This window comes from Acanthochromis polyacanthus, chromosome 13 (assembly GCF_021347895.1).
Source record: "Acanthochromis polyacanthus isolate Apoly-LR-REF ecotype Palm Island chromosome 13, KAUST_Apoly_ChrSc, whole genome shotgun sequence".
NCBI lineage: Eukaryota > Metazoa > Chordata > Actinopteri > Pomacentridae > Acanthochromis > Acanthochromis polyacanthus.
Genome location: NC_067125.1, coordinates 28,277,772 through 28,304,401, shown reverse-complemented (window position 1 = coordinate 28,304,401; position 26,630 = coordinate 28,277,772). Strand labels below are relative to the sequence as shown.

Genomic DNA, 26,630 nt, shown 5'->3' with positions numbered 1-26,630 from the left:
TTTAATGAATTTATTATGATGAAAAAAAAAAAACAATGAGGTGCCACATACACAATTAAAGAGGCTGTTGCCCCAAAAACAAAAGACACAAAAGGGAACAGAAATCATGCATGTATGTGTATTGGAATAATATTAAATGATTAATGGGTTAAGCAGGCAAACCATGTATAGGAGCTGGCCCTTTGCTGCATGTCTTCCCCTAACTCTTCTCCCCATTTCCTGTCTCTCTATCTCTCCTATCAAATAAAGCCGACAAAAGGCCTAAAAATAATATTTTTAAAAAATGAGAAAAGTCGATCTACTGGAGAATCAATATTTGAAAATAATATAGAAATTATATGAAGTCAGTGCGTTACAATCGGTCTATTCTGAAGTGTCACTTGGTACCTAAATTTGGTGTCTTCTGTATAAAGACATTTTTTTTCAGTGATTTAGTGCATAAAAATTCACCAAAATGATGAAAATTAAGCATCTAACCGTGCTTTATCCCCACATTAATGTGTCCCTTATAACAGGTCAGATCCATATAATTTGTACTTTAATTTTGGAATGCAGCTTTACTTGAATATGCTTCTTGTACAAAAAATAACGTTTGCTTTACTTACACACGTCCTTGGTATAAACAAGTGGTTTTTATTCATTATAAAATGAAATATTGTGACATTTAAGTCATAGTTTATCGTATAAATACGTTGGTCATGTGTTCCTGTTTCATTTAGCTGATAACTATGGCTGTTTGTTATTGCTTTAATGTACCTAAAATACGAAATTAATTAAAGTAATGAGTTCATAACACTGAAGTTGGAACTTTCCGTCATAAATTAAAACGAGCAGCAGGTAAACAGTGGACAGCGGCCATTTTGAACCATCTTCCTTTAGCTGCGCAAATATTTATTCATCATAAAACTCCTCAAGGACACCTGGGAATAAATAACCGGGTCACGTGGGAAGAAGTCCACTTCCAAAGCAGCTGCAGAGCGGGAAAATGTAAGTTTTTCACCTTTAACTGCTGCTAAATTATAAACCTAACTTAACAATGAGGCTGCTTTATTTCTTAGCAATGTGCAATCCATGAAACACCAAAGTTGTTTCACGTTGGTTCGTGTTCCTCCCTCGTTTCTCCTCTCTCCGCCTTCCTCCGTCAACTCCCCCTAGACTTTAAGGAACTTACCTGCCATTCTATAAAAAGAAGTTAGAGACGAAGCAGAAAAGGACTTCTCGGTTAAAATAGTGTGAACTTTCCGAGTCTAATGTTTGCTTTATTTCAGGGTTTGTTGCCATTTTTTAAACCGCAGCTGAGACGTTTACGGTCCGCCGACACTGCGGGATTTGTGAACATTTAAAGTTAGAAAAGCCACTTCCGTGTTTTTTTTTTTTTTTTTTTTGCGTTTCTGATCGCAGCATGGACACTGAGCTGCAATTGATTAAGGCACATATGGACGACGGAGCTGCAAATTCTTCTAATGAACGGGTAAGTTAATGGAAAATTAAAATTATGTTTAATTATCTGTCTAATTCCAGCAGCCTAGTTATGGTCATCATAATAAGTAATATTCTAATAAACACACGTACTACCGACTGCTAGTACTGTATTTGCATGTTTCCTAGGTAACAGAACTGAAGTCATGTGTTAATTAATGAATGACAGCGATTTAAGCTGAAAAATTCAAGCAAAAATGCCAAATATTCACTATTTCCAACTTTTTGAATGTGAAGAAATGCTTCTTTTTAAAAAAACAAAACAAAACAAAAAACTTCCACCTTTGTGGACTTCTCATATTCACCAATTTTTGCTTTATAGACAAAATAATAGCTTAATTAAAGGAGAAACTAATGAGTAAAGTACCATACACTGTCATTACTTTGCTTAAAACAAAATGGTGCCATTGTGGTTTTGGTTATTTTAGCGTAATAGCCCTAAATGTTACACTTACTTTTTTCACAGCTAACATTAGAGCTTAAAACAATCAGTTAATCGATGAATGACAATTAAACAGATGTTTATATCATCAATTACTAAAAGTTAAAGCAAAAAAAAAAGAGCCAAATATTCTCCTTTTCTAGCATTTTGAATGTGAAAAATTACTTTTTTAAACTTCCAGCTTTGTGAACTTGCATCATGTTCACCAATTTATGTTTTGTAGACAAAATAATAGCTTAATTAGGAGAAGAAGCGATGAGTAAAGTAACTTACATTATCTATATTTTGCCCAAAACAAAATACTTTCATTGTGGTGTTTATTTTAAAGTAATCAGCTGTAAATATTGACCCACCTGCCGCATATGTTACATTTACTTTTTTCACAAGTAACATTAGAACTGAAGTCAAGTGTTCATTAATGACTGACAAAAAATCTGATAGATATTTATATAATCAATTACAAAAAGTTGAAGAAACAAAAGCCAAATATTCTGTATTTCCAGCTTTTTGAATGTGAAAAAATCCTTTTTTGTAACCTCTGGCTTTGTAATGTGGTGTCATAGTCACCAATTTCTGTTTTTCAGAAAACAATAACTTTATTAAAAGAGAAATAGATAAATAAAGTAACATACATTATCATCAAAGACAAAACTTTTTATTCATATTCCTAAATATTTGCCACTCTCCTGCATTTTTTCCCCCCCACAGGCAACATTAGAGAGGAAGCCATCGGTTAATTAATGAATTAGCTCAGAGACAGTTAATTAAACATGTTTTCATATTCAGTGTTTAACTGAGGTTTAAGAAAAAGTGTAAAAAATAAAATCACATTTTCTAGCTCTTTAAATGTGGCCGTTTTCTCACGTGTATGAGTGTTCACTTTACATGTTAGGGTTTACAGTGTATTATCACAGAGTGAACATTTGGTTATGCAAATTTGTGGCAAATACCTTCATGGTGCTTCATGGTTCAGTATTTTATGGTAATATTCCCAAATATTTGTCACCCTACTGCATGCATTACGAAAACTTTATAACATACAAAATAAATTAGCTTATTGACAGACAATTATTCTGTAGCTATTTTAATATTCAGTTAAATTCTTGAATCAGTGCTTAAGAGAAAAAGCCAAACATTTATAATTTCCAGCTTTTTGAATGTGAAATTTACAGTACAATAAACTTTACATGGACTAAAGTGGTCTAAATTATCAAAGAGTTAAACTCTGACTTTTTGAACATGTGTTGTATTTACCAATTTCTCTGTTACACACAAAACAGTAACTTGATTTTTTTTAAAAAGTGGTCAAGAGATTATATTATCTTTAGTCACAGCTTGATGTTACATACGTTATCACGTTGCATTTCGTATTCAGCATTTTACAGTAATATTCCTAAATGTTTGCCTGTACTACATTTGTTTTGTTCCCAGGTAGTATTAGAGCTGAAACCATGAGTTAAGAAATAAGTTGACTGGCAGTAGAAGTTTTGATATTCAAATAAATACTTGAATAAAGATTAAAGAAAAAAAGTGCCAGATATTCACCACGTCCAGCTTTTTTTAGGGTGAAATTTTCTTTTTCTTACTCGTGTCATAGCCAGCTTTACATGTCTGAAATTAAATTGAAGAGTTGTCCTCCTTATGAAATTGTTGCTTTTTTCTCAGTTTCTGATGTTTCGTGGACAAAACAGGAAGTTGAATAAAAGAGAAAGTGGTCAAGATGTTCATCAAAAATAGAAATGTTCTGAAGTCACAGCTCTGTCTAACCCAACATCATCAACATTTTGCAAAGTGAAAGAACTCACCCACTGCCCTGAGATGGCTTATTCTTTTACAGGAAAGGAAGGAAAATGATGAATGCCACCTGTGGTTTTGTGTTTTGTCAGATCAACGGAGCTAATGGGGAAGCGATGCCTGTTGCAGCAGAAGGTCAAAGGAATGTGGGAAACGCAAACTGTCTTCAAGAAGTAAGACACTTGTTGGTCCTTGGCATTTCCCTCCTATGCTTGAAATAAAGGAAACGTAACTTTTCTGTTAGCTATTTTCCATCATGCTCTCTTCAGTGGCTTATTTAAGACAATAATCATATACAGTATATGCAGTAAGTAGCCTTGCAAATTAGTATCATAAACGTTTATGATATTACTTTGCCTACTGCATTTACTTTGTTGCTGGGTAACATTAGAGATGAAATCTTGAGTTAATTAAGCTGACTGACAGAATTAGTCAGTAGTTATTTTAAGAATTAATTAAATGTTTGGCTTTTCTAATGGTTAACTCAAGTGCTTTACAGTAATTAAAAAATAATATTGTTGATGTCAGTAATAAATCTAACAAGTTTATACATATAGTGTTATTTATGGTGTTATTTTATTGAGTGAGTTAATATTAATGAAAAATAGAATTAATCTTTAGTCACATCTTGATCATTTTGCAAAGAAAACGCCTTCATGGTGGTGTTCAGTGTTGTAGAATAATATTCCCAGATTAAATGTTTAAATTAAAGTTCAAGCAAGAGTGCCACACATCAGTAAATCCAGCTGTTCAAATCTGATTAATTGTTTTCTTCCTTGTGTGACGGCAAATCCAGTAAAGTCCCCATTTTCTATATAGCACGTTTAAGACAACAACAGTTGCGCTGAAGTGCTTTCAAGTAAAAAAAAAGAACATGACTGATGCTACTAGCAGTTTTAAATATTGATTTTAAGTAAGACCATATAGCGTGATTTCATCTGAGTAAGTAAACTTTGCATATTATTAATTATAACATGTCAAGTTGTTGTTAATAAGAAATCGAAACAACCTTTAGTTACAGCTCTATGTAGCATGTATTGTTGCCATTTTGCAAAAAAAAAAAAAAATACATGAAGAAAAAATCCAGACAGTGTTGTTCAGTGTTTTTTTTAATCATACTCCTCCTAAATATTTGTCATCTCCCAGGTGACAGTAAATAATGGTGAACATGTGGCCAATGGGAATCCTGCTGCAACAGAGACAGATGCTTTGGTTCATGTGCAGGTGAGCTTTTATCAAGGTCTGTTTATCAGGTAGCTGGTTTGGTTCTGTTTGTTCTGTTGCTGTCTCTATTGTAGAACAAGAACAGATTGTGTTGAACTCTCCTCTCTGAGGCAACAGGTTGTTTTTGTCACAAACTTTCAGTGACTGTTAAAGTGAAAGAATCCACCCACTGACCTGACATGACTTAATTCTTTTTATAGTACAAGGAGGAAATTGACGTATGCCTGCTTCGATCTTATGTTTCCTCAGACCAACGGCGCTAATGGGGAAGCGATGCATTTTGACCATGCAGCAGGAGGTCAAAGGAATGTGGGAAACACAAACTCTACTCGAGAGGTGTGACACATTGCTCCCTGGTATTCCCCTCCTATGTTTAGAGAACAGGAAGTGTAGCTTTTCAGTCAGCTATTTTTCATGCATTCCAGTTTCTCTTTGTGTTTCTTCATGTAATTATAAATGCATGAAATAACTAAAAAATACTCTATCTCGAGCTTTGGATGGAGTTTTTAGTTGCTCTTAGCACTGCATCTATGTTGAATTATGTCTCACTAAAATGGCACCAAATCTATGCTCGTGTCAGAGATGATTCTTTGTATACTGTGTCCACTTATTGACAAATTGTTTTACTTCTCCTTTTAGAATGGCTCTGTGTGCAGAGTAAAGAAGGAGCTGAACGAGGTCGTCTTCTGGAAAGTCAGACTGTGGATGGTTATCATCGTTGTCCTTGTCCTCATCCCTGTTGTGATTGTAATTTCCCTGGCTGTGTGCTCAGGTAAGGTTGGTTTGAAAAGTGAAGGGTTGCCACATTACACTAGATTCATTAAAGTGTAAATGAACGAACAGAAGGAGAAGAATAAAATTCTTTTTAATGACTTTACAAACATGAAAAAACAAATATTACAAAGACATCGAAAGGCCAGAATGCAGTGCTCATACAAGAACCTTTGTGCAGTTGGGCTGTTGACGAAGTTTTCTCTTTTATTTCAATACAGCTGCTTTTAAATTTCAAATCTTTGACCCAGTTTCTCTTTGAGCAGCGATCCATGAGGACGTGGATGACAAGTTTGACTCTTCATTGTTTAAAGTTCCACACTATTTCAATGGGAGCTTCCAGTTGCCAAATCAGGTCTTCCAAGAGGAGCTTTTAAACCTTCACTCCAACATAAGCCAAACACTCGCTGCAGATCTTCAAAACAAGGTTTGATCACTTGTATTGTTATAATATTTCAGGTGTGCTTTATATATCTATGTTTGTAATAATTGCTTGTATTTAGAAATTAGTATATAGATACAAAATATACTGTATAAATTATAGACTATGTTTGCAAACATTTTTAAATTGTTATTTTCTAGCAATCACACTGAATGCGTACATGACCCAATGGCTAATCTGGCTTTGACATCAATGTGTGTACATGAAAAACCTTCAATAATGTGTACAGAAGAGTGTAGTAAAGAATTACATGATGATATAAATTCCCGTTTGTCAAAAACTTTTACATTAAGGTCTGCTTTACCCTAGACTTAATATACTGGTTTTATTTAGTGAGAGGGCTCCTTCCTGAACTTACAGTAACAACTGTTATCATCATGCGAATGTGAAAGTAAAGCAATCGCAGCACTGAGTCACAGTCTGCGTAAAACAAAAGGCCAGTCCTCTGTAGCTGCTTTTATCTCTCACTGGGGATTGAACTTCAAAGCCTTTAGCAGAAAATGGAGCTCTAAGTGATTTGGAAGGTACAGTACACAGCAGACGTGAATACACCCTTGTGCGATATTACTTAAATGCCAAATGACTCAAAATTACATCACCTCTCAATAACTGCTTCGTTTGTAAGCTGACAAGTAGAGAGTTTGCTCTCATAAGCAATCAAAAAGACATATTTTGGAATGATTATATTGAAAATACAGGCCTCAAAGTAGAAACCAAGTGATCAGCAACACAAAACTGAACCTGAGAAGTTCAACTTCTCAGCTCAACTTTGAAGCTATTGGTTTTGTTTATCTATATGTGCAACGTGACTCCAAATGGAAAAGAATCTCTAGAGAAAGTGAGATATCAGATTGTGATACAGGAAGATCAACTAAAAAAATCACTCAAATTACAATTGCAGCAGTATTTGGGGGTGTAGAACAAGTCATAGTACCACTTGCGCAATATTGCTCTAAACAACAAATGAGCAATCGCCTCAGACTTGGCACAGCGCCTATCTGCAGAAATCAGAGTTTATGTGATAGCTTATATCGTGTGACAGACATTGCATCATGTTGGCCTCTAAGAAGAAAATGTTTGCTTATTCTGCGGCGTAAATCTTGAGGATTATACTTTGCCAAATGGCATAAGAATATCTGATGAATACTGGGAGCACGTTCTTTAGTCAAATGAAACAAGATACATTTGTTTTTGCTCAGATGGGGTTCAGCATGTGAATCTAGTCAGGACTACCACAGTGAATGCACAGTCCTGACAATGAAGCACGGAGATGGGAGTGTGATGATATGGAGCTGAATGAGAGCAAAAAATGCTGAGGAAATGAAATTTATAGACGACACTAGGAATGTCTGTGAATATACTAAAACACTGGCTGACAAGTTCACCTCCAGTCTGCAAAAACTTGGCAGAAGAGGAATATTCCAGCATGAGAACCATTTAAATAACGCTAGAGTTTTTAGAGGAGAAAAATGACGATCCCGGCATCCAACAAAACACCCTTGGGGTGTTTGTTTTTTGTTTTTTTTTAAAGAAAAAGATAAAGCAAGACAACCTCCTTCAGCAAAGAGCAGATAAAAACAATCGTCTCAGAAGAACTGTAGATCTGTCCAAAAATTCATGCAGCAATATTATCTCCCATGCCAAGACAGATTAAGTCTTTCATCAGAAATACAGGTGAACAAACAAAATCATGAAAAAAATGTGATTTTATTTTCTGTGATGAAGATGCACTGACTTATTTTTAATTTTACATAAGAGCAAGTGACCTACAGCTTAACTTACAAGTAAAGCAGTTCCTGTAAGGTGATGCAATTCTTAATCTTTTTACATTTAAATGACATTTCACAGTGCTGTGCACACTTCTTTTGTATACTGTGCATAGTTTAGTATCAGCCAAAAACATTCCCCTCTCATTGTTTCCCTCTGCATGTTTTAACCTGCCCCACCCAGATGGCTGACCTCTACAGATCCTCCCCTGCTCTAGGGCGATACTTCTCCAAAGCTGAAATACTTGCTTTCAGGTAAATGCACGTCACATCCAGTGGTTATAAACTGTATCTTGCGACCTGCTAAATGAAATCAGTGGATTTTGTTTGAACTTGTTTGACCTCCTCCTCAGGAACGGTTCAGTCATCGCCGAGTACAAGCTGACGTTTAAGTTGCCTGAAGAGCAGCAGGATCAGCTGAGAAACTTCACTCTGAGCAGGGAGATGGTTTACAACGTGTTTCGACAGTTTTTATATGACCAGGAGCCTGATGAGTCAGCTGAGTCGGGGCCAATGTACATCGAACCTGTTTCCCTAGAGATGTTCTCAGCACGCTGATGATGAGACTCAGAAAACCACCAAGTCCTGTTTTCTTTGTTATTTAAGTGAGACGCTGACCAAGTTCTAAACCTCCAGTGAGGTGAATGATGCTGCATATGACTTGTCAGACTTGTGTGCAATTTTCTCATGAGTATGAATATGGTGCGTCTTTACCACAGGAAGCTAAAGTTGCGCAAACATGATGTACATCTGTCATGTGGATGACCGCGTTGTGTGTAATGTGTGCAGGACTTATGAGGTTAAAAGGGCACCCGTCTCCTGTGGCTTAATCCACAAGAGAATGACAACAAAATTTCGAGCTTATACAGTTTTAAAAAACACAGCTTTTTATTTTTGCATTTGAGATTTTATTGTGTATGTTTGTGCAAGAGTATTGATTTAAATGTCACTGCTGTTTTTTTTACATTCCTTCCCTCGTTCATCACTGTGATTTCAAGTATGGCCGTTTGTACAGGAGGAAAAAAAACTGCTGTGAAGTGTTTTCTGAATTTTCTTAATACAAATGTTTCAATTTGCATATCTGTGCCACTATTTTGCATCATTCGGCTTGATTTGTATACTGGAACGCAGCTGACACATTTGCCTAGACAGCAACAAACACTACAGGATAATCAGCTTTAGTGCAGAAAGGTCAGTCTCATGCATTCATCTTTAAATGAAGGCCCTTATAAACTGTGGTTTCTATAATTCCTGCTTTGTGTATTTTATCACCAACTGCAACACATCTTACATTTCTCTACGGTTTTATTTGGAATATATACTGTAGTGATTTTCCTCATTGACCTCCTGTGTTCAAACGGTTGAACAGTAGAGGGAGTCCGTGTCTCACACACAACTGTAGCCGTTTCCTTTGTGTTTTTCTCTGTGCCTTGCTTGCTTTTTGTGGCTCTTTTTGCAGAGAACAATCTGGAGTTTGAATAGTTTTTTTCCCCCCCCGCTTAAGTATAACAAGCAGCAGGTTGTTGCAGTTAATTAGAATGGTGGCGCATCATTCACACATTTTTATCAAATAGAACTCAGTCCTTACGTCAGATTTCATTCTGTTTTCTGGCAGTCTTCATGTCAACACGTCGGCCATCTAATGAGATTACAGCTGTGATTAATGTCGATGCCAAATTGTCTGGACGCGAACAGTCATTCTTCCGCAGCCTGGTCATTAGTCCTCTCTTCACTCGGTGGCAGTCTATGAGATTTATTTCTCAAATAAAGGATATTGTCTGTCTGAGCATAGAAGTTATTACACTTGTTCTCTGACAGGTTAACTAGTTTATTCTGCTTTTTACAACTGACATCAAGATTACAATTCATGTGGTGTAAACACATGAGGTTGGTGTGGAAATTCTACTTCCATTGCCGTACTTATCTTTCAGATAACAGTGCACATAAAAGCATTGCTTGCCTGGTTTTTAGTATTTTTTTATTTTACTGAAAGACAAGATTAATTGAGGACTTCATGTTTTTATGATATTGACTATTCTGTTATTTATTTGTATTGTGGATGTGGTCGCTTTACTCTTTTTGCTTGCTACTGCAACAGCTAAATTTTCCTCTCAAGGATCAATAAAGTATTTCTATTCTAGTCTGAAAATACACTATTTGATTGCTCTGAAAGGGGAATATCATTATGTGGCATGAATTTGTCATAATAGTACACATGGAGAGAAGTACTGAGCTTTTTTCTCCTGGGTTCCATTTTATTTCTGTAAAGGGGACATGAGTTTTCATGTGCAGTCAACAGTCCTTGCTGCATGATTGTCACATGCTGGTCAAAAGGTCAAGTTTGAAAGGCAGGGCATAAGTGGAATCCAGGGATTTCGACAGCTTATAATACTGTACATAAAACCAAATCACGCCATCTGCTCTTTGAAACCCTCAAATATTGCAAATGTTGAACTAAATGAGGCACATTTCTGTTCAGACTCAGTTTATTGATTCAGACTGGACAACTTCAATTCACCTAAGCTGCTCTTTGCTGTTAAAGTAAACACTTTTCTTAATCTTTTCGCAGTACTGACAGATTTTGTGTGGAACTCTGCAGCAACATGGATTCTGGTTGTGAAAATGGTTACTAGCTGCCTGTGTTGTCTGTAGTCGGCCATGGTCCATCTTTTCAATCCTATTTTGAGAACAGTTAATCGTCTAAAGCCAGATTAAGTACATAATAAGCTCTCTGAGCTTTGATAGCCTTGTTTTAAATAGCAGCCACTACTGTTGAGCCACTGCTGAACTCTGCATGATCCTCCGAGATAGGTCACACTTAGGTCTGTCATGGGTCAACAGTGCTGGTTAAACGTGTATCGATCCATAATGAGATGTGTGGGCAGGGGGTTTCCTACACTGGTGTTCAAAGACTAAAAACTGTGTGAAAATCCCAATTAAATGGCAACATTTCTTACAGATTCCGCATGTAGGTGATGATGTAGTACTGCATTAGCAGGTACTTTTAGCTTTATAAGCATGATTGAAGAGCTGCAGTAATTCCTTGTTTGTGTCAGGATATAAAATAAAACCGAAAAACATCATAGTGTTTAAACTGGGGTCATTAGACTGCCGATTGTATAATTTATCTATTTATATTATATATTAGATTTAGCTATTGCAGTGTCTGCAATAGCTAAATCGTAAATATAATATTGTTTTCATTATGTTTGTCATTGTGAGAATAACAAGCATGTTTAGAAATTAAGTGCACTGAGCCTTCAAAATAACATTTTTGCTCCTTTACATTCGACTTTTGATTGATTGATCGATTGAGATATTTATTTCGAATATGTAAAGTCAAGTACCACATAAACAGGGAAATAATATTACGTAAACATATATACACATACCATACATACACATATACACATATATCCATACACACAAAACAATATCATAAAGCAAAAGTAATATTCCACAGTTACAATTCTGGACTAGGTCTACATATTAAAAAAGGACTGGGAAGAAGTAAATGAACACTTATTCAATCCAACTCCTTTTCTATAAATTACTGATTGATAATTTCCAGTTTCATAAATATTATATAATATACAATTTCATACTATATCTATATATATATATATATATATATATATATATATATATATATATATACACACACACACACACACATATACCCATGCATACATACGAATACACACACACAAATATATATACATACATGTACCTGCACGTACACTCATACTAAAGACAGCAGAACACTTTAGTCAATTGTACCTTTGAAAATTCTTTAAAGCTAAAGACCCTGCACATATCAGGCCTTTAATGATTATAACTTGCTGCATAAAACTGAAAAACTACATTATTAAGTCTTGAGAAGAAAAGGGCATGTATGTACATTTTTCTCCTGCTTATTCATTTTACACATACAATCTAGGATTATATTTTGTATCTAATAATAATAACTTTATGCAATAAATCATAAGAGGCTTGATGTGTGAAAGCACAGAAATATATTGGTTATGTTTTTAAAAGAGGTTAAGTCAGTTTTAAGAGGCATGCCCTAAGATCATTTCCAGAGGAATCCCAGGGATTTGTGATCACCTTTACATGGGAACAGCTATGTGGGCCAAATTAGATGTTTTATCTGTAGGTACAAGGAAATACAGCTTTACTCTTTAGTCTCTTCTCCTCCGACCTTTGTTTTTGTTTAAGGATCAGTTCGTTTACAAGAAAATTTGGGTAGAGCTGATCCACATTATTGACGATATAGTGACACTTGGGGCATCTGTTGCAGTCCTCCAAGCTCTGGCGGATGCACCTGAAACAAACTATTGCCATGCAGCACTCTTGGAATTCATTGACAAGGCTGGCCCAGGACAGACAGAAGTGGAGGAACTTTGTTGCTGCCCTACACACCACTTGATGTAAAGGATGATGATGATGATGACAAGGAAATATGATTTGGAAATACCCCATCAAAAAAATGTAATGAATCACACTAAAAATGCAAAACAAAATGGCAGATAAGTAGAAGTAAAATATTATATTTTCATTATAAAAGCACAACTTTGTCTCTTAATTTCATGGCAGCTGTAGAACCATTGTGTCCTTGGTTAAAGCAGACATTTATCTAAAGGCCAAGAGGTCAAACCTGCGTGAACTTCCTTTGTTTCCGCATGAATCCCGTCACCCTGGCATCCAGCCTCTCCTCAGTCATTGAACATGCAATGTTCTAGGAAGACTTCTACACTTATCCAATTAAGGAGTTATCTCTCCTTTTGGCAGTCCTAAGAATTAAAGATTAAGGCGGTCGTTGCATGGGGCTACAGAGCCGCAGCTCATATCCAGTCCTCTCCGGCCTCCATTTCAACACCAGCTCTCAACAGGATTCCAGACAAAAATCAGACAGCCTTACTGGAGGAATAATGGGTGCCCACGGCTCCAACCTGGATGATATCCTGGAGGAAGACATGCACCACTGGTACACTAAGTTCATGAGGGAATCTCCTTCAGGGCTCATCACGCTCTTTGAGCTCAAGACTATGCTAGAAATGAACGGGATGACCGAGGAGGCCAGCAGCTATGTGGACCAGGTCTTCTTCACCTTCGACATGGATGGGGTAAGAAAACACCTGCAAGATATTCATCCTATCCTGCTCAGGAAAATATGGATTCTGTGCTATTCTATTTAAAAAAAATAAAAAAATTCCAGATAGTTGCATGGTCTCTGACCTTGTTTAATAAATCTGATCTGTCCCTGGTGTCACAGGCAGCAACTAACTTTGCAGTTAAAGATTCAACTAATATCATTATTGCAAATGGTGTGACATATATGGGAATGCCCTGAGATTATGGTAGACTCTGACATTTAAAGAGGGATCAACCGAGGTTAAAACTCCACTCTAAGTTGTTTACTCTTTCATACACATAGGACAGAGAGCCTTAAATTAGAAGCACACGATATACAGTGTTAATATCTGCTATGCCTTCCTTAGAACTGCATTCCCCCTGCATCTTTTGCATAGAATAAGAAACTGCTAAATGATTTAATTCTGAATAACAAACAAAATCATTTTAGAGAGATTTACTGTTGTTTCTCTGTGTCTTTCCAAAAGGATGGCTATATAGACTTTGTCGAATACATCGCAGCCATAAGTTTACTGCTGAAAGGAGAAATAAATCAGAAATTAAAGTGGTACTTCAAACTCTTTGATCAAGACGGAAACGGGAAAATTGACAAGGAGGAATTGGAGACTATATTTAAGGTATAGTATATTTTTCATTTGAATGCTTCAAACTTAGACTTCAACATTTGAGGAACTGAGCAGTTAGCAAGTTCCATGAATTGTGAATCTTAGCTCTGAGAAAAAAGCGTTTATAAGGTCATGAATTAGACGTAACACTCAATCCAGGGGCTCCTCTTGGTCCAAGTCTCGTTATGGCCTTTGCTATAATCCATTTCACTGACTAAGTCAGTCATGAAAAGGTGTCATAAAACCAATCATATCCCAGTTAAATGACACCATTTCCCTTGTTATGAACTGTGGTATAACATTTTTCACCCATAAGAGTCAATCATGACCTGCTTTTGGTAAAACACTTCTATTTTTCTGTACAGTTCTGGCTAACAAAAGGTGTAGTTCAACTATTATACAGCTGGGTTTTTAAAAAAAAAATAATTATTTGCTCTACGTGTTCCTCATCAATTACAGAGTTCTTTCATGCAGCCTGTGAATGAAGAAGAAGCACTAAACTGATAATCCACTGCTGGATTCTCCTCAGCTAACCCCTTTAAACTCTTCTTTCAGGCTATTCAGGATATCACCAGAAGTTATGAAATCCCTCCTGAGGAGATTGTGACCCTTATATATGAGAAAATCGATGTGAACGGAGAAGGTAAGGAATCAATTCGAATGTAATGATATAAGCCCTGTACATAACAGCAGCTTTCTTGGTTGGTAATGATGCTGCTATGACCTGGGATGTCTAAGGGCTTTGAGTTTATAGAGTGAAATGAATAAGAATGATCCACGTATTATTTCACGTGTAAAATGCCCTTTTCGTCTTTTCTACTATCTGCTCAGGTGAGCTGACGCTGGAGGAGTTCATCACTGGAGCCAAAGAGCATCCTGACATCATGGAAATGCTCACTAAAATGATGGATCTCACCCACGTCCTGGAAATCATTGTCTTGGGTCAACGGAAAAAGGACGTGAACTGAATCGCTGATCAATGAGCTGGAGGTTGGGGAGTTGAGATCGCATTGAGTGTTGCGTAAACAACTACGTGCACTTGATGAAGAGCCAAGTCCCATCTCAGACAGCTAAGAATTAACTGATTGACTGAGCAGGGCCTGAACTCTGCATGTCTGCCAGAGGGAAAACAGAGAATTTACCCTCTTCTCTTTCCTCTGCTTGTGCTCACTTCTCGCTTGGATTTGTTCATTTTTTTTTTTTTAAGGTTTAAACCACTTTAACAGGAGATGTGCTGGTGCAGAGATGCCAGTCTGCTTTCTGGGTCCCATCATGGTTCAAGCAGATGGTGCGAAGAAAGATGAAAAGATCACCTGAAGAGTTTTCTGAGCTGGAAATCTTAACATTTGCAGAACTGTCAGGCACAAAGAGATAAGCAGAGACAGTTTCTTTGGTCCAAAATGTCTCAACAGCGTTGGGATTCTTTTTTTTTTTTTTTTTGTAAATCTATATTTGATTTTGATTTAGGATTGAAGATTTGAATTCACAATTTAACTTTTACTCGTCCAGTTGAAGGCTGCCAAAATGAAATGTGAATTTCATATAAAATATTTTTTCAAATGCTCCATGTTCACTTAGCATGTCAGCCTATGACACTCACTGGGATTGTATATTCTTTGTTATGTGTTGTTAATCTTGTAAGATCTGCATGAAAGCTACTACAAGTTAAAAACGGAATGTAGGCAAACACGATGCCAGTGTGAGGATACGTTTCTCGAAAAAACAACCCTCACTAGCACAGGATTCTTAAATTCTTCACCTGATTAAGATGCAGGTCTAGAATTAAAAGCAGGTTCTGCATTGTACATAAAATACTTTTTTTAATGATGGCATCAGTTTTTCTGTGACTATGCAAAAAAATAAAAAATACCACATACTCTTGTTGCAAATCGTGGAGGCAATGTTATAAAAATGTGGATGAAGAAAGTTAAGAGTACATCAAATCATGATACAGCATGTAGCATCATTGCTGGAAGGTCAATGGATAACTGAAGATTACATAATTTAGACACCTGATGACTAAAATATGCCATTTTGTAAGCACAAGAACTCTTGATACATTTTATTTCTTTACCAAATTATTGTCTAAAGAGAGTGTGCCAAGAGACAGACTGTCTGCAAAGCTTTCATTTGCATTTGTGCACAAAAAAACAGTTGTTATAAAATAACCTGATAATTAGATGTCATGTAGTTTGATCCAAAAGTAAATGTTTGCACGAGGTCAGTTTGGTTTTATATAATCCAGTGTTGGCCTCCATAATCAGCATCATGATCAGCCTAATGTGTTTTTTGAGACAGCTTACGCAAGTTCTGTTTGTGTTTGCGTGCAAGCAGACAACAGTAGATCTGAGAGTTCAATAACTTCCAAATCGCAACAAGGTTAGGCCAAGATTCTTTATTTTGGATCACAGCTTAACTTTACTCAGCTTATTTTTGGACATATAAAAATCAATATCAAACCCTGAAATTCTCTTATGTCAAGGTCATTCAAATGTAATGATCTGCATGTTTAATGTTTTACCAAGGGTTTACTTTGGGGCACAGTAGTCAGACATTGTGGGTTGTGGGTGTGTAAATCAAATAAAGATAAGGTTTGACTCTGAATAGGACCCTAAGTGTTCCTAAATGTATCGAACGATGCTACTACGCAACTTTACTGATCATCCCACTTGGGCTCATCTTATAAACTCCGGCGTTCGCTCTCATTTCTTTGCACTGCACACTGCCTCCAACTGTTTGCCACAACAGCCGACCACATCCACCATGCAGCCTGCCGAAGCCAGATACAACAAAAACAGCCTCCTCTTGGCTCTGAGACGATACAGCTTAGCCATCAGTGACATGGAGCAGACGATTCTCCTGCCAAGTCTGCTGCGAGATCTGCCCTCTGACGAGCTATGGGATTGTGAGGCTGCAGAGGAGACCTGCCGAGACCTGTACGACAACTACCTAATGCTCAAGGCCATACGAAACGCAGCAGAGAGCGGCTTGATTCCCCTGGACGACCACAAGGCCAAGAACAACTCGGCACTCAGCAAGACCCTAGAGCCTCTGTTGGACGCAGATCCCGAAGCGCTCTTTCACTTCCACCTGAGAGGACTGTTTTCTGTATTGGGTGACCTCACCAAGAAGAGTCAGAGCCTCACAGAGAAATACATGGACATAATTGGAGCGGCAAACTAAAGGCAAAACATAAAATATGTGGACATTAAACTATCTGCTGTTTTTATGAGTGTGGTGTAAGTTGCCAGATCATCTCAAATGTCTGAACTGTTTACATTCACTGAGGTCATGCTTCTCACTTTATGAAATGCAATAAATGTGCATTGCCAAAACTGATCGCGTGTCTTTATTTTATGTTAAGTATAATAGCCCCTGTTATAATCATAATATTGCTTTTTTTTTTTCTTGAGTATGGAGAACCACTGCAGTGTCTTCAGCTTGGTTTATGTATAAAAGAACTTCACAGCATATAAAGCTTACCATTTTCTCAAATAAGGAAAATGTCAGTCAGAAAATGTTGAATTTAAGGGTTTTTTTTATTTACATAGCTATATTTCACACAATATATGACAGGAAGATTGCAAAAAAGGCTGCACAAGACTGGCGATAGTCTGCAAATGTTCTTTCTCCCTCCCTCTTTCACGTGAGCAGCCACTGACACTTAGCGCACAGGATGGAAAGGCTCGACAATCTCTGCGAATGTCTTTTTTTCTGGTGAGATAAAAGAAACGGGAGAGAAACAGTTTAATTAAATACATACGGTACACTGGCCAGCATGTTTTCAATTTTGATCACAGTCAATGTTCTACTCAAATTGAACACAAACTATGGCACAACAAACTGTGCAGCATGGGGGTTTTAAACTCTCATAAAAGTCTGACCTGTGATCAGCATATGATTGTTGTTAGTGTTGCTAAAATATGGAGAGAAAACCTAATTCTGTGCACTACAATACTAGCACATGCATATAGAATGAAAAAAACACGATGAAATCTAGCCAAAAAGACGAGTCATGACTGACAAATGTTCAGTTTTACTGCATGTTTTTTTGTCATACAGACATTAAATCCAACACTGCACTTTCCAGAACAAATGTTACCCGATGCATAACAAAATCCATCTATTTATTTTGACAGAGATTTTCCATCAGTGATGTTATTTCCTTTATTGCAAATATGCAGCCTCCCTATCCCTTTTGAAACATATAATGAACAATTACAAATGTGCATCAACATCACACATGAAGGAAGCTGTACAGTTTGGTTCTTATGCTTTATGTTAGAGCAATAACACTGAAAACTGTCTTACCCTTTTCTGCGAATTCCTCTGGGTGAAGTCTGATGTACTCATTCATATCTCGATCAAGTTTGGCATAAGTGTAATTTTCATATTTTGTAATGTGGTAGCCGATGAACCAACCGATCGTTGTCAGGAGGACTTGCCGATGAACACCTGAAAAGGAAAATAATGGGTGTGATACAACTTTGTTTGAGACACAAAACCATGACAACATTTTCAATATAAAGAGGAGGAAGTTTTTTAAGTTTATAGACCTGTTTTTAGATAAATCTTGAAACTGAGTCGAATCTAAAACTAAAATAGAGACCTAAACAGAGCACCAGTAGATTGTAAACAAATTAAATATATCGTTAAGCTCTAAATGAGGACTGCAATGATTATTGAGTACTGTAACACAAACCACAGAGAGGTTGTTGGTCAATGTTTACCTAACATTGATGCGTTTCCTGTTTTATATTGCACTATATATATGGCTGTAAGTTACTAAATAGTTCAGAACTTTTAATAATCACCGTACTTAACTAGAGGTATTTTCTAAGATTATGGGAACCAGATAGAAACACACACTGAGCATGCTAAGCAGTCATAACACAAGTTACTCCTCTGCTATAAAACAATAAGTGGCCTCTTTATTAAATGCACCGTATCCACAGTGAGGTTTTCTTTGCTGATTTTTGATTAATCGTGAAACATGTTTAAAAAAAATAAAAGCGTTGCTCCACAGACAAGCCTGAAAAGCAGCTAGCATGCTAACCTGATTTTAGCGGCGGCCTGTGGTTCATAGCATTGTGCAGCATCGCGGAGAACCAGCCGACTCCGGCCAGCCACACCGAATTCCTGTTGGCGATTCCGGGAGGAGGGAGAGACTTTCCCTCGTCTGGAATGAGCCCCATGGCGAGAAAATTACCCTTCAATTCAGAATTATTAGTGACCTCCCAGCTGTCTGTTCCTGCTTATCTGCTATCACCTCTCGTAGGAAGTCAAGGGCATACCTTGCAACCGAATGAAACGTCCGGGCAAAACAAATGGGAAGAGCTTCGGTTCCGCCTGTTCTGTTTCCCAGCAACCAACGCAAGGCGACAAAACTTTACATGTAGCCACGAAAGTGCTGGCTTTACGTTGATTTTGTTAGAAATAGCCAATAAACAACTCTCTTGTGCACATTTGTTATAGAGAATACTTATTAGTACACTTAAAGGGGCTCACGGTAAGCAAATGGAATATTACGTTCGTTACTAGTAGCTTTAAAAAAAAAAAAAAAAAAAAAGTAGTTATTGCTAGCTAGCTTGTACCGAATAACCGTTAACCAGGTTAGTGGGTCTTAGTTATCAACAGTCCGCACTAGTAGGGTAGTTCTGTACCTCATAGCAATAATTTGATGCTAACTGTGCTGTTTTCACGTATATTTTTGTTTTTCATGTGTATTTTTTTGCAAGGATATAACTTTAGTTCTAAATTAGTTAGGCTAATTTTCATTATTAATTGCACTGCAGAGTTTAACCTTAATATTTAAATTAGCTAGGCTAAGCTCCGCAATATATAATACTGTAGGGTGTTAGCGTGAATATTTAAACAGGGTAGATTTACCTCCACGATTAATAACACTGTGGAGTCTTAGCGTTAATATTTAAATTAGTTAGATTAATCTCTCACAATGGACGAGACTGTAAACTCTTAGCGTCAATATTCATTATAGGTATCTTTTTTGAAAGATTTTAAACACTGAAATTTAAAATACTCAGGTAGATGCATATAATAAATAACTATGTGTGGTCTTAATGTCAGTATTTAAGCTTGTTAGTAGTAGGTTATGGTCTTGTGCCATGCTATTGTTGCACCTTTAGTTTTTGGCTAACTTATATAATAAGTACGAAGCTGATCATTTGTTTATTTCCTTGCAGAGTTAGTTCTGGCTACAGAGTTGGTATGTATATGGATAATTATTACTTAGACATCTACAGAAGGCATTAGAATAGAACTGCACGCTTAGAGGAAATAAAGTACTTGTATTGCAGCCCTGCAGAACAGCGCTGAAGTATAATAAGTGAGTAAATGCGGTGAGCTGCTTTGCATGTGAACTGATGACATCATTGAGTGCAGTCCTCCTCCTCCTCCTCTATCAGCCAGGCTGCTGCTGCTGCTGAGCTGCTGAGGATACACAGCCGGAGGAATTATGCCCTGCCCAGCAGCGGCTTTGCCCATTTGAAGAGGTGACCTATGTACACCAAGTAGTCAGAGGTCCGGGGATCTCCCCGTGTTTTTGGTAAGTGCAAACTATTTCGTGGCTCGATGCGTAGGGCTGACTGTGATTTCCCCCCCTCCTGCATCTGCAGATTGTGCCAAAATGGCTAGAATCACACGGTAGCTGCTAGTTGCTACTGTTGCTAGCTTCGCCCTAATGGCTATCAACTCAGGCTGAAAAGGCTAGAAACAAGTGTAGTATGAACTGAGATTAAATACGTGCAGGGTGCTACTAATTTATCCTGCTTTGAATATTTATAAAAAGGCGAGATTTGAAATGCGACACGGGGGGAAATTTTCATTTTTATGCAAGCGAGGGTTAAATGGATGCCCCAGAATATGGTTCTTTGGATCACGATTGTCAGTCAGGGATTCACATGTTCTCTCAAGCAACAGTTTGCTTGCTTAAAATGCTCGTTTCACTGTGATTATGTTTAGTTTTAAAGTGCGTACAGGTCTGATTCACTGTGCTTGGAGCGAACAGATGTACCGGCGCTGCAGTGCTAAAATTATATGTTATTATTCATGTTTACATAGATTTGTCGTGCCGCTGTGTAGTGCGATGACACTAAGCACAAAACAGATAACATTTAGCTTCATATTTGTGCTTTCTGCAGGCTATATATTTCATTTTATCAGTGTGTCTATCTCCTGTGGCTCCATGATCAGCCAAAAGTGATGCATGGCCTATAAAACTGCAGCTAAGCCATCAAGGAAAGTCACGTTGTGCACATATCATATGATACAAAAATGGGAAATATGGTAGAGAACTGAAACAGAAACGTCTGCTTTTCTAAAAGTGAACCACTTCCAATAAAGCCCTAATGTTGTGGCAGACAAAACACAAATGCATAAAACATGTATTTTCATGCAAGTGCCAAATATGTGGGTGTTAGATTAAAATGAGACTTTGGCTTCAAGTGAAGAGTTAACAAAATTGCAGTTCCAGTGCAACCAATGTGTTTGTGCAAATGAGCTAAATTCAAGAAGATCTAAACTAGGGCATATGTCACTCGCAGCCTCTCTCGTATGTGTTGGAGAAGCTTATTCAGGTGAAATGTCAGCTGTGATCTGCGTTCTGAGGATGCTGCCCTGTGTGCCAGTTTCACAACAGTTTGGTGGTTTCATCCGCATCTTCTTCTCCTTTTAGGAATTCAGAATTGTGCCAGTGATGTGTGCCAGGACATGGTCTAGAGACACTTTAATCTGACAAATTGATTTACTGTGAAAGCCTCTCCTCACCACCTGTTTATTTTGTTTCTTTTTTTCCACAGTTTAGTATGAGCATGGAAGATTATGACTACCTGTTCAAAATAGTTCTGATAGGAAATGCTGGAGTTGGGAAGACATGTCTCGTTCGGCGCTTTACTCAGGTTTGTACTAGTGTGTGTGTGTCTACAAATTTGTAGATGTAATTATTTGAATAACAGCATTACATTTTAAATGTGGGTTCTGATTTTAGGGCCTTTTCCCACCTGGACAAGGGGCTACTATTGGAGTAGATTTCATGATTAAAACTGTGGAAATCAAGGGGGAGAAGGTCAAGGTACAACAACATTAATTACATTTTTTTAATGTAAAAGTGTGTGCATTTATTGCAATTACTGATTTTACATATTATTCTGTTTTCCAGCTGCAGATATGGGACACAGCTGGACAGGAGAGATTTCGCTCCATTACTCAGAGTTATTACCGTAGTGCCAACGCCCTCATTCTTACGTATGACATTACCTGTGAGGATTCCTTCAGGTGCCTTCCAGAGTGGCTGAGGGAGATTGAGCAGTATGCCAACAACCAAGTGGTGACTATATTAGTCGGTAAGCAAGCATTACTTTCTGCTTCACTAACTAAATATTTTGTCGTCAGTGTCCTCAAACATAAACACATTCAAACTTGTGCATTATGGAGATTTTGTACATTTAAAATAGTCTCTAAAATTTGAATTTCTCAACATATACAGGGGTCTCTGCAGTATCAAGACTTTCTACTTGTGTAAGAATCTGTGCAATTTAGATAAAATCAGTTCGTTATCAGTGTTTCTACTTATCAAAAAATCTGAGCAATTAGATAGTTTTTTTAACATATAGGTAAGTGCATTGTTATTTTAAATGTCAGGGGAATCTGTCCAGCCTGAATTTCCACATATGAAAAAATCTGTACAATATCAACAGGAGTCAGAATCAGAATCAGAACTACTTTAATGATCCCAGAGGGGAAACTAATTCCGTTACGGTTATTCCCAGTCAAAGTCTTAGAAATGTAAACAGTACAAAATATATAGCTAAACATATGTAAAAGAATATACCACCCTAGAAATATAAACATAATGTAGAAGCATGGCAAAAGCATGCGTTTTCTAAGAAAATAGAATGTAAGTATGTAATTTACACAGTGGAGTGGAATAAATAGTGTGTTTATGGCACAGAGGCAATGTTTCCTATACATTTGCATATCTCCTTTGTTGCTGTAACACTACAAATTATCCTGTTGACGGATTAATAAGAGCTTATCTTATCTGACCTCAGTTCACAGTAATTTTAAAATAGATTTGTCAAACACTAAAACAGTTTCGTGTTGTGTAATTTCTTCATTTTTTTTTCATTTCTAAGAAAACAAGCATTTTTGCCCAGAATATCGAGCTGAAATCCAGTCTTTGCTCAAATCCATCCCACACAGCGTACACACACATACACCTCCATTTCCATCTGTCATGTTACACACACACCCACCACCATTCAGTCAGACTGTTGCTCAGAAAGATAAGTTGTAATGCCAGAAGGCTCCTATTTGTTGCATTTGCTGACAGAAGATTGTTGTGTGTTTTCCAGGTAATAAAATAGACCTGGCAGAGAAGAGAGAGGTTCTCAGGCAGAGGGCTGAAGACTTTGCCGATGCTCAGAGCATGCTCTATCTGGAGACGTCAGCCAAAGAGTCTGACAATGTTGAGAAACTTTTCCTCGACCTGGCCTGCGAACTCATTCGAGAGGCCAAGCAGAACAAGCTGGATAACAATGACACTGCCCCAATGCCCGGCGAGGGTAAAACCATCAGTTACTTGAGCTGCTGCAGCCTCAATTAGAGAGAGCTCAGCCGTCTGGCCATGGCAACTCAGTAGCCATTGACTGTAGAGGGTAGATGGCTAAGCCCCAATGCCTCCGTCCCGCTAAGATGGCGTAATGCCACTTCTTAGTCTGGTCATTTCTAGTCCCATGCCTTTTTTAAGCCGTACAAGGGAGTCAGTCAACTTAAGTTTGGCCTTCCAGGAACAGGCATTTTAATATGCTGCCATTATGGAGAACATAATCCTCAGTGCAACATAATGTAAAGTGTTTGCCTGATGCATCCAGGAATCTGAGTAGGGCTCCATTTTATCCTCATTGTGAAATTGCAGGATTTTCCTGTTTGGGTTTTATGATCCATTTTCATCCGACATCAATATTCACCAGCAGTATTATGTGAGTGAAAAGCTCTGCCAGGTATTTTGTCACAGATCCCACACAGCTGACGAGGCGTTTCATGATCATCGGAAGTTATCGGTTCATGGTAACAACATGTTTACATACAGGACATTTTTGAAATTACTACGTTTGATCAAATCGCAAAAAAAAAAACAAGACAAAAACAAAAAGAAGCTTTGCAAACTTACCTAAAATCTGTTGCACAATCATTTATTTTCCACTACAGTTTCCTTCTGCTCTGAAAATAGTATTCAATGTTATTAACTTTCATAATATTATTTCTGAATCATTATTTGCACCTGTCATTACATACTGTGAAATATTTGTTTCCCGATAGACCATTTTTACTTGCTGCTAAAATATGTTTTTAAGTCAAATAACATAAACTCAAAAACGCGTATAAATACTACAGTATTCTGTGACGCCATTATTTTTTAGTATACTTGCAGTGCTTGTGATTAGTCAGTTGATTTATTCTGAAGCAGTTGGAAAGGCCGTCATCAGCAGAAATTACGAGCAATTTAATCAAGTGAGATTGTTTTGACTGTCAGCCTTTTCTTTTTGTTACCCATAGACGTGAATATCTCTGCCTTTTGTTGTTGCTGCCTAGCCATGAAATCTTTTGAAGGGGTATGTTCATGTAGTTTCGTATGGACTTGTTGTATTTCATAAGCTTTTATTGTGAAACTCCTCGATTGTTGAGCATGTTTAGCCATAATTTGTAGTGTCTAACTTTATCTTTCGTATATTTGCCATAACTGTAATGTACTGTATTGCACAATGCCATATACTGCACACTTATTTTTATTGTAACATTCTGTCTTTTGTTGTACAGATTTAGTACTGTAGTACATCTCGGCACTTTGCTTTTATAATTTTTTTGTATTTCCAAGTAATCCCTTTGTAAAACCGGCGAGCGTATTGTTTTGCCTTTTACCTTTTAGATTTAACAGCGGTTACTCATGGCTAATCCCTTGCATCTTCCTGTCGAGACAATGTGGGAAATACAAAGGAAAACACTATTGGGATGTTGTGCTTCTTTTCCTTTATGTGTACAAAATAAACCCTAAAATACTCTGTATAACATTAAACAGTAACACTCAATATCTTGTATTTGTCATATGTTTTTGTTTATGGTGGATCAGGGAGGTGAAACTGCAATCATCCACAGAAATAATTTAAAATGCTCTTTTTTTGTGTGTGTTTCAGTTTCAGTAATTACTGTTCTCACTGTTAGTGATTTGTATGCTGCCTCTCTAATAGCTTTTCCATTGATTTTGTGCATCATATTGAATCCTATTGTTGAAATCAGACTGTGAAGGTTGCCATTTATTCGAAAAATCATAGATCTGGTCTTCATTAGCAGTTTTCTCCCTTTGAACGTAAACCATTTTTATATATCCAATCATAAAGCTGTTATTTTTATTGCAATGTCCTATTTATCTTTTCTGTCTGTAAATTTTGCAAAGCTCTCTCCAATGCCTTTACCTTGACCTTCTCTGTGCGGCAACACTGCCCCGATGCCTCAGCTTATTTATTCAGCAATATCCGCCTCTCCGTCTCTGACCACGCTGCTCCTCTCGGATTCAGAGAGGAAAAGTCGAGTCCTCCTGCACGGCTTAATGAGCACGCTCGGGTCCACAAGAGAGAATGCAGAAAAGCTGAAAGGATTTGGAAAAGGCATCTCTTGACATCCTAAGACGCCGCATGGTCCGCTGTCAGGCTGCGGTTAAAGAGGCTGAATCTGTTTTTCCAGCTCGATTTCCAGAAATGCCCGTGATTCAGAAGTATAATTTAAGGTTACATACTGTTGCAAGCTTTTCCACCACATCCATTGCTGAACATAACCCTGAAGATTATCCAAATTGTTTAGTTAAAATGATGGACAACAATAGGATTTTGTGTCAGACACATTTCCTGTCTACCCTCCATACTGTGCAGCGATCACTCATTTTGGGCCAGTTTGTCGATCTTTGAAACCCGTTTCTCATAATAGAGGCTCGTCCCAGATTGGCCAGTTTCCTTCTAAACTATTGAATCTCTGAATCATATAAGTAGTTATTTGCTTCTTTGCCACTGGTATTTTTCCCAGTCATTTTAAACATGCAGTTGTATAACCCCGGTTAAAGAAATCCAATCTTTGCCTGCTCAATTTCTTTCCAATCTAAAATGCTGGAGACAGTAATTGCCTCTCAGCTGATTGCTTATGTGAGCGGTGGTAACATTTTCAGTAACTTTCGGTCTGGTTTCAGATTGAGGTGGCCTTCGTTATGGTGACAAATGATTTACTTCTTGCTGTGGATGAAAGTGAAAGCTCTATTCTTGCTCTGCTAGACTTGAGTGTGGTTTTTGATACAGTTAACCGCTCCATGTTTTCACAGCATCTTGAGGCTTGGATTGGATTCAGAATTTTGCTCCTACATCATTATGCCCCAACCCGTGAAACAGAATCATTTCTGTTGTCAGAAATTTGCACTCTTCAGTTTACTGTTTTATGCATGGTGTTCCTCAAGGGCCAATCTTGGGTCCGTTAATGTTTTCCACCTAAGTATTTGCTGACCTTAAACCAGTTTATCAGTGAATATAATGGACAGTTTCATTGTTACACAGATGATACCGATGTTTGGGTTGTATGTTCTGTCATTGTCCACTTGTCATGGCAATCGAATACAACTAACCGACTTCTTTTCTGAGATCTGCTGCTTTACCTCTTGAAATTTCTCAAATGTAATTTCTCCTACATTATTATGCCCCAACCTGTGAAACAGAATAATTTCTGTTGTCGGAAACTTGCATTCTTCAGTTTACTGTTATATGCATGTTGTTCCTCAAGGGTCAACCTTGGGTCTGTTAATGTTTTCCACCGACATATTTGTTGCCCTTAAGTTTATCAATAAATATAATGGTCAGTTTCATTGTTACTTAGACAACACCAATGTGTGGGTTGTATGT

At 37.4% G+C, this 26,630-nt stretch overlaps 5 protein-coding genes across 5 annotated transcripts; 4 read left to right on the top strand and 1 right to left on the bottom strand.

Annotated features, from left to right (window-relative positions):
- Positions 1–974: 974 nt before the first annotated feature.
- On the top strand, positions 975–8,996 carry LOC110947819 (TPA-induced transmembrane protein homolog). Its single transcript, XM_022189094.2, has 8 exons — positions 975–1,471; positions 3,808–3,888; positions 4,862–4,939; positions 5,189–5,275; positions 5,579–5,711; positions 5,977–6,137; positions 8,103–8,173; positions 8,272–8,996. The coding sequence occupies exons 1-8, from the start codon at positions 1,403–1,405 to the stop codon at positions 8,474–8,476; spliced, it is 885 nt and encodes a 294-aa protein (XP_022044786.2). The 5' UTR covers positions 975–1,402; the 3' UTR covers positions 8,477–8,996.
- Positions 8,997–12,749: 3,753 nt separating this feature from the next.
- Positions 12,750–16,200, top strand: guca1c (guanylate cyclase activator 1C). Its single transcript, XM_022189092.2, has 4 exons — positions 12,750–13,044; positions 13,540–13,689; positions 14,233–14,320; positions 14,509–16,200. The coding sequence occupies exons 1-4, from the start codon at positions 12,850–12,852 to the stop codon at positions 14,643–14,645; spliced, it is 570 nt and encodes a 189-aa protein (XP_022044784.2). The 5' UTR covers positions 12,750–12,849; the 3' UTR covers positions 14,646–16,200.
- A 318-nt stretch (positions 16,201–16,518) lies between these two features.
- On the top strand, positions 16,519–16,860 carry thrsp (thyroid hormone responsive). Its single transcript, XM_022189090.2, has one exon. It carries the CDS (start codon positions 16,519–16,521, stop codon positions 16,858–16,860), a length of 342 nt encoding a protein of 113 aa, XP_022044782.2.
- A 337-nt stretch (positions 16,861–17,197) lies between these two features.
- On the bottom strand, positions 17,198–18,997 carry ndufc2 (NADH:ubiquinone oxidoreductase subunit C2). The gene is made up of 3 exons (XM_022189091.2): positions 18,734–18,997; positions 17,989–18,132; positions 17,198–17,391 (listed from the first exon to the last, which is right to left on the bottom strand). Exons 1-3 carry the CDS (start codon positions 18,870–18,872, stop codon positions 17,342–17,344), a joined length of 333 nt encoding a protein of 110 aa, XP_022044783.1. The 5' UTR covers positions 18,873–18,997; the 3' UTR covers positions 17,198–17,341.
- A 1,070-nt stretch (positions 18,998–20,067) lies between these two features.
- rab30 (RAB30, member RAS oncogene family) lies at positions 20,068–24,782 on the top strand. Its single transcript, XM_022189088.2, has 5 exons — positions 20,068–20,242; positions 21,495–21,593; positions 21,683–21,766; positions 21,854–22,037; positions 23,049–24,782. The coding sequence occupies exons 2-5, from the start codon at positions 21,501–21,503 to the stop codon at positions 23,297–23,299; spliced, it is 612 nt and encodes a 203-aa protein (XP_022044780.1). The 5' UTR covers positions 20,068–20,242; positions 21,495–21,500; the 3' UTR covers positions 23,300–24,782.
- Positions 24,783–26,630: the final 1,848 nt, after the last annotated feature.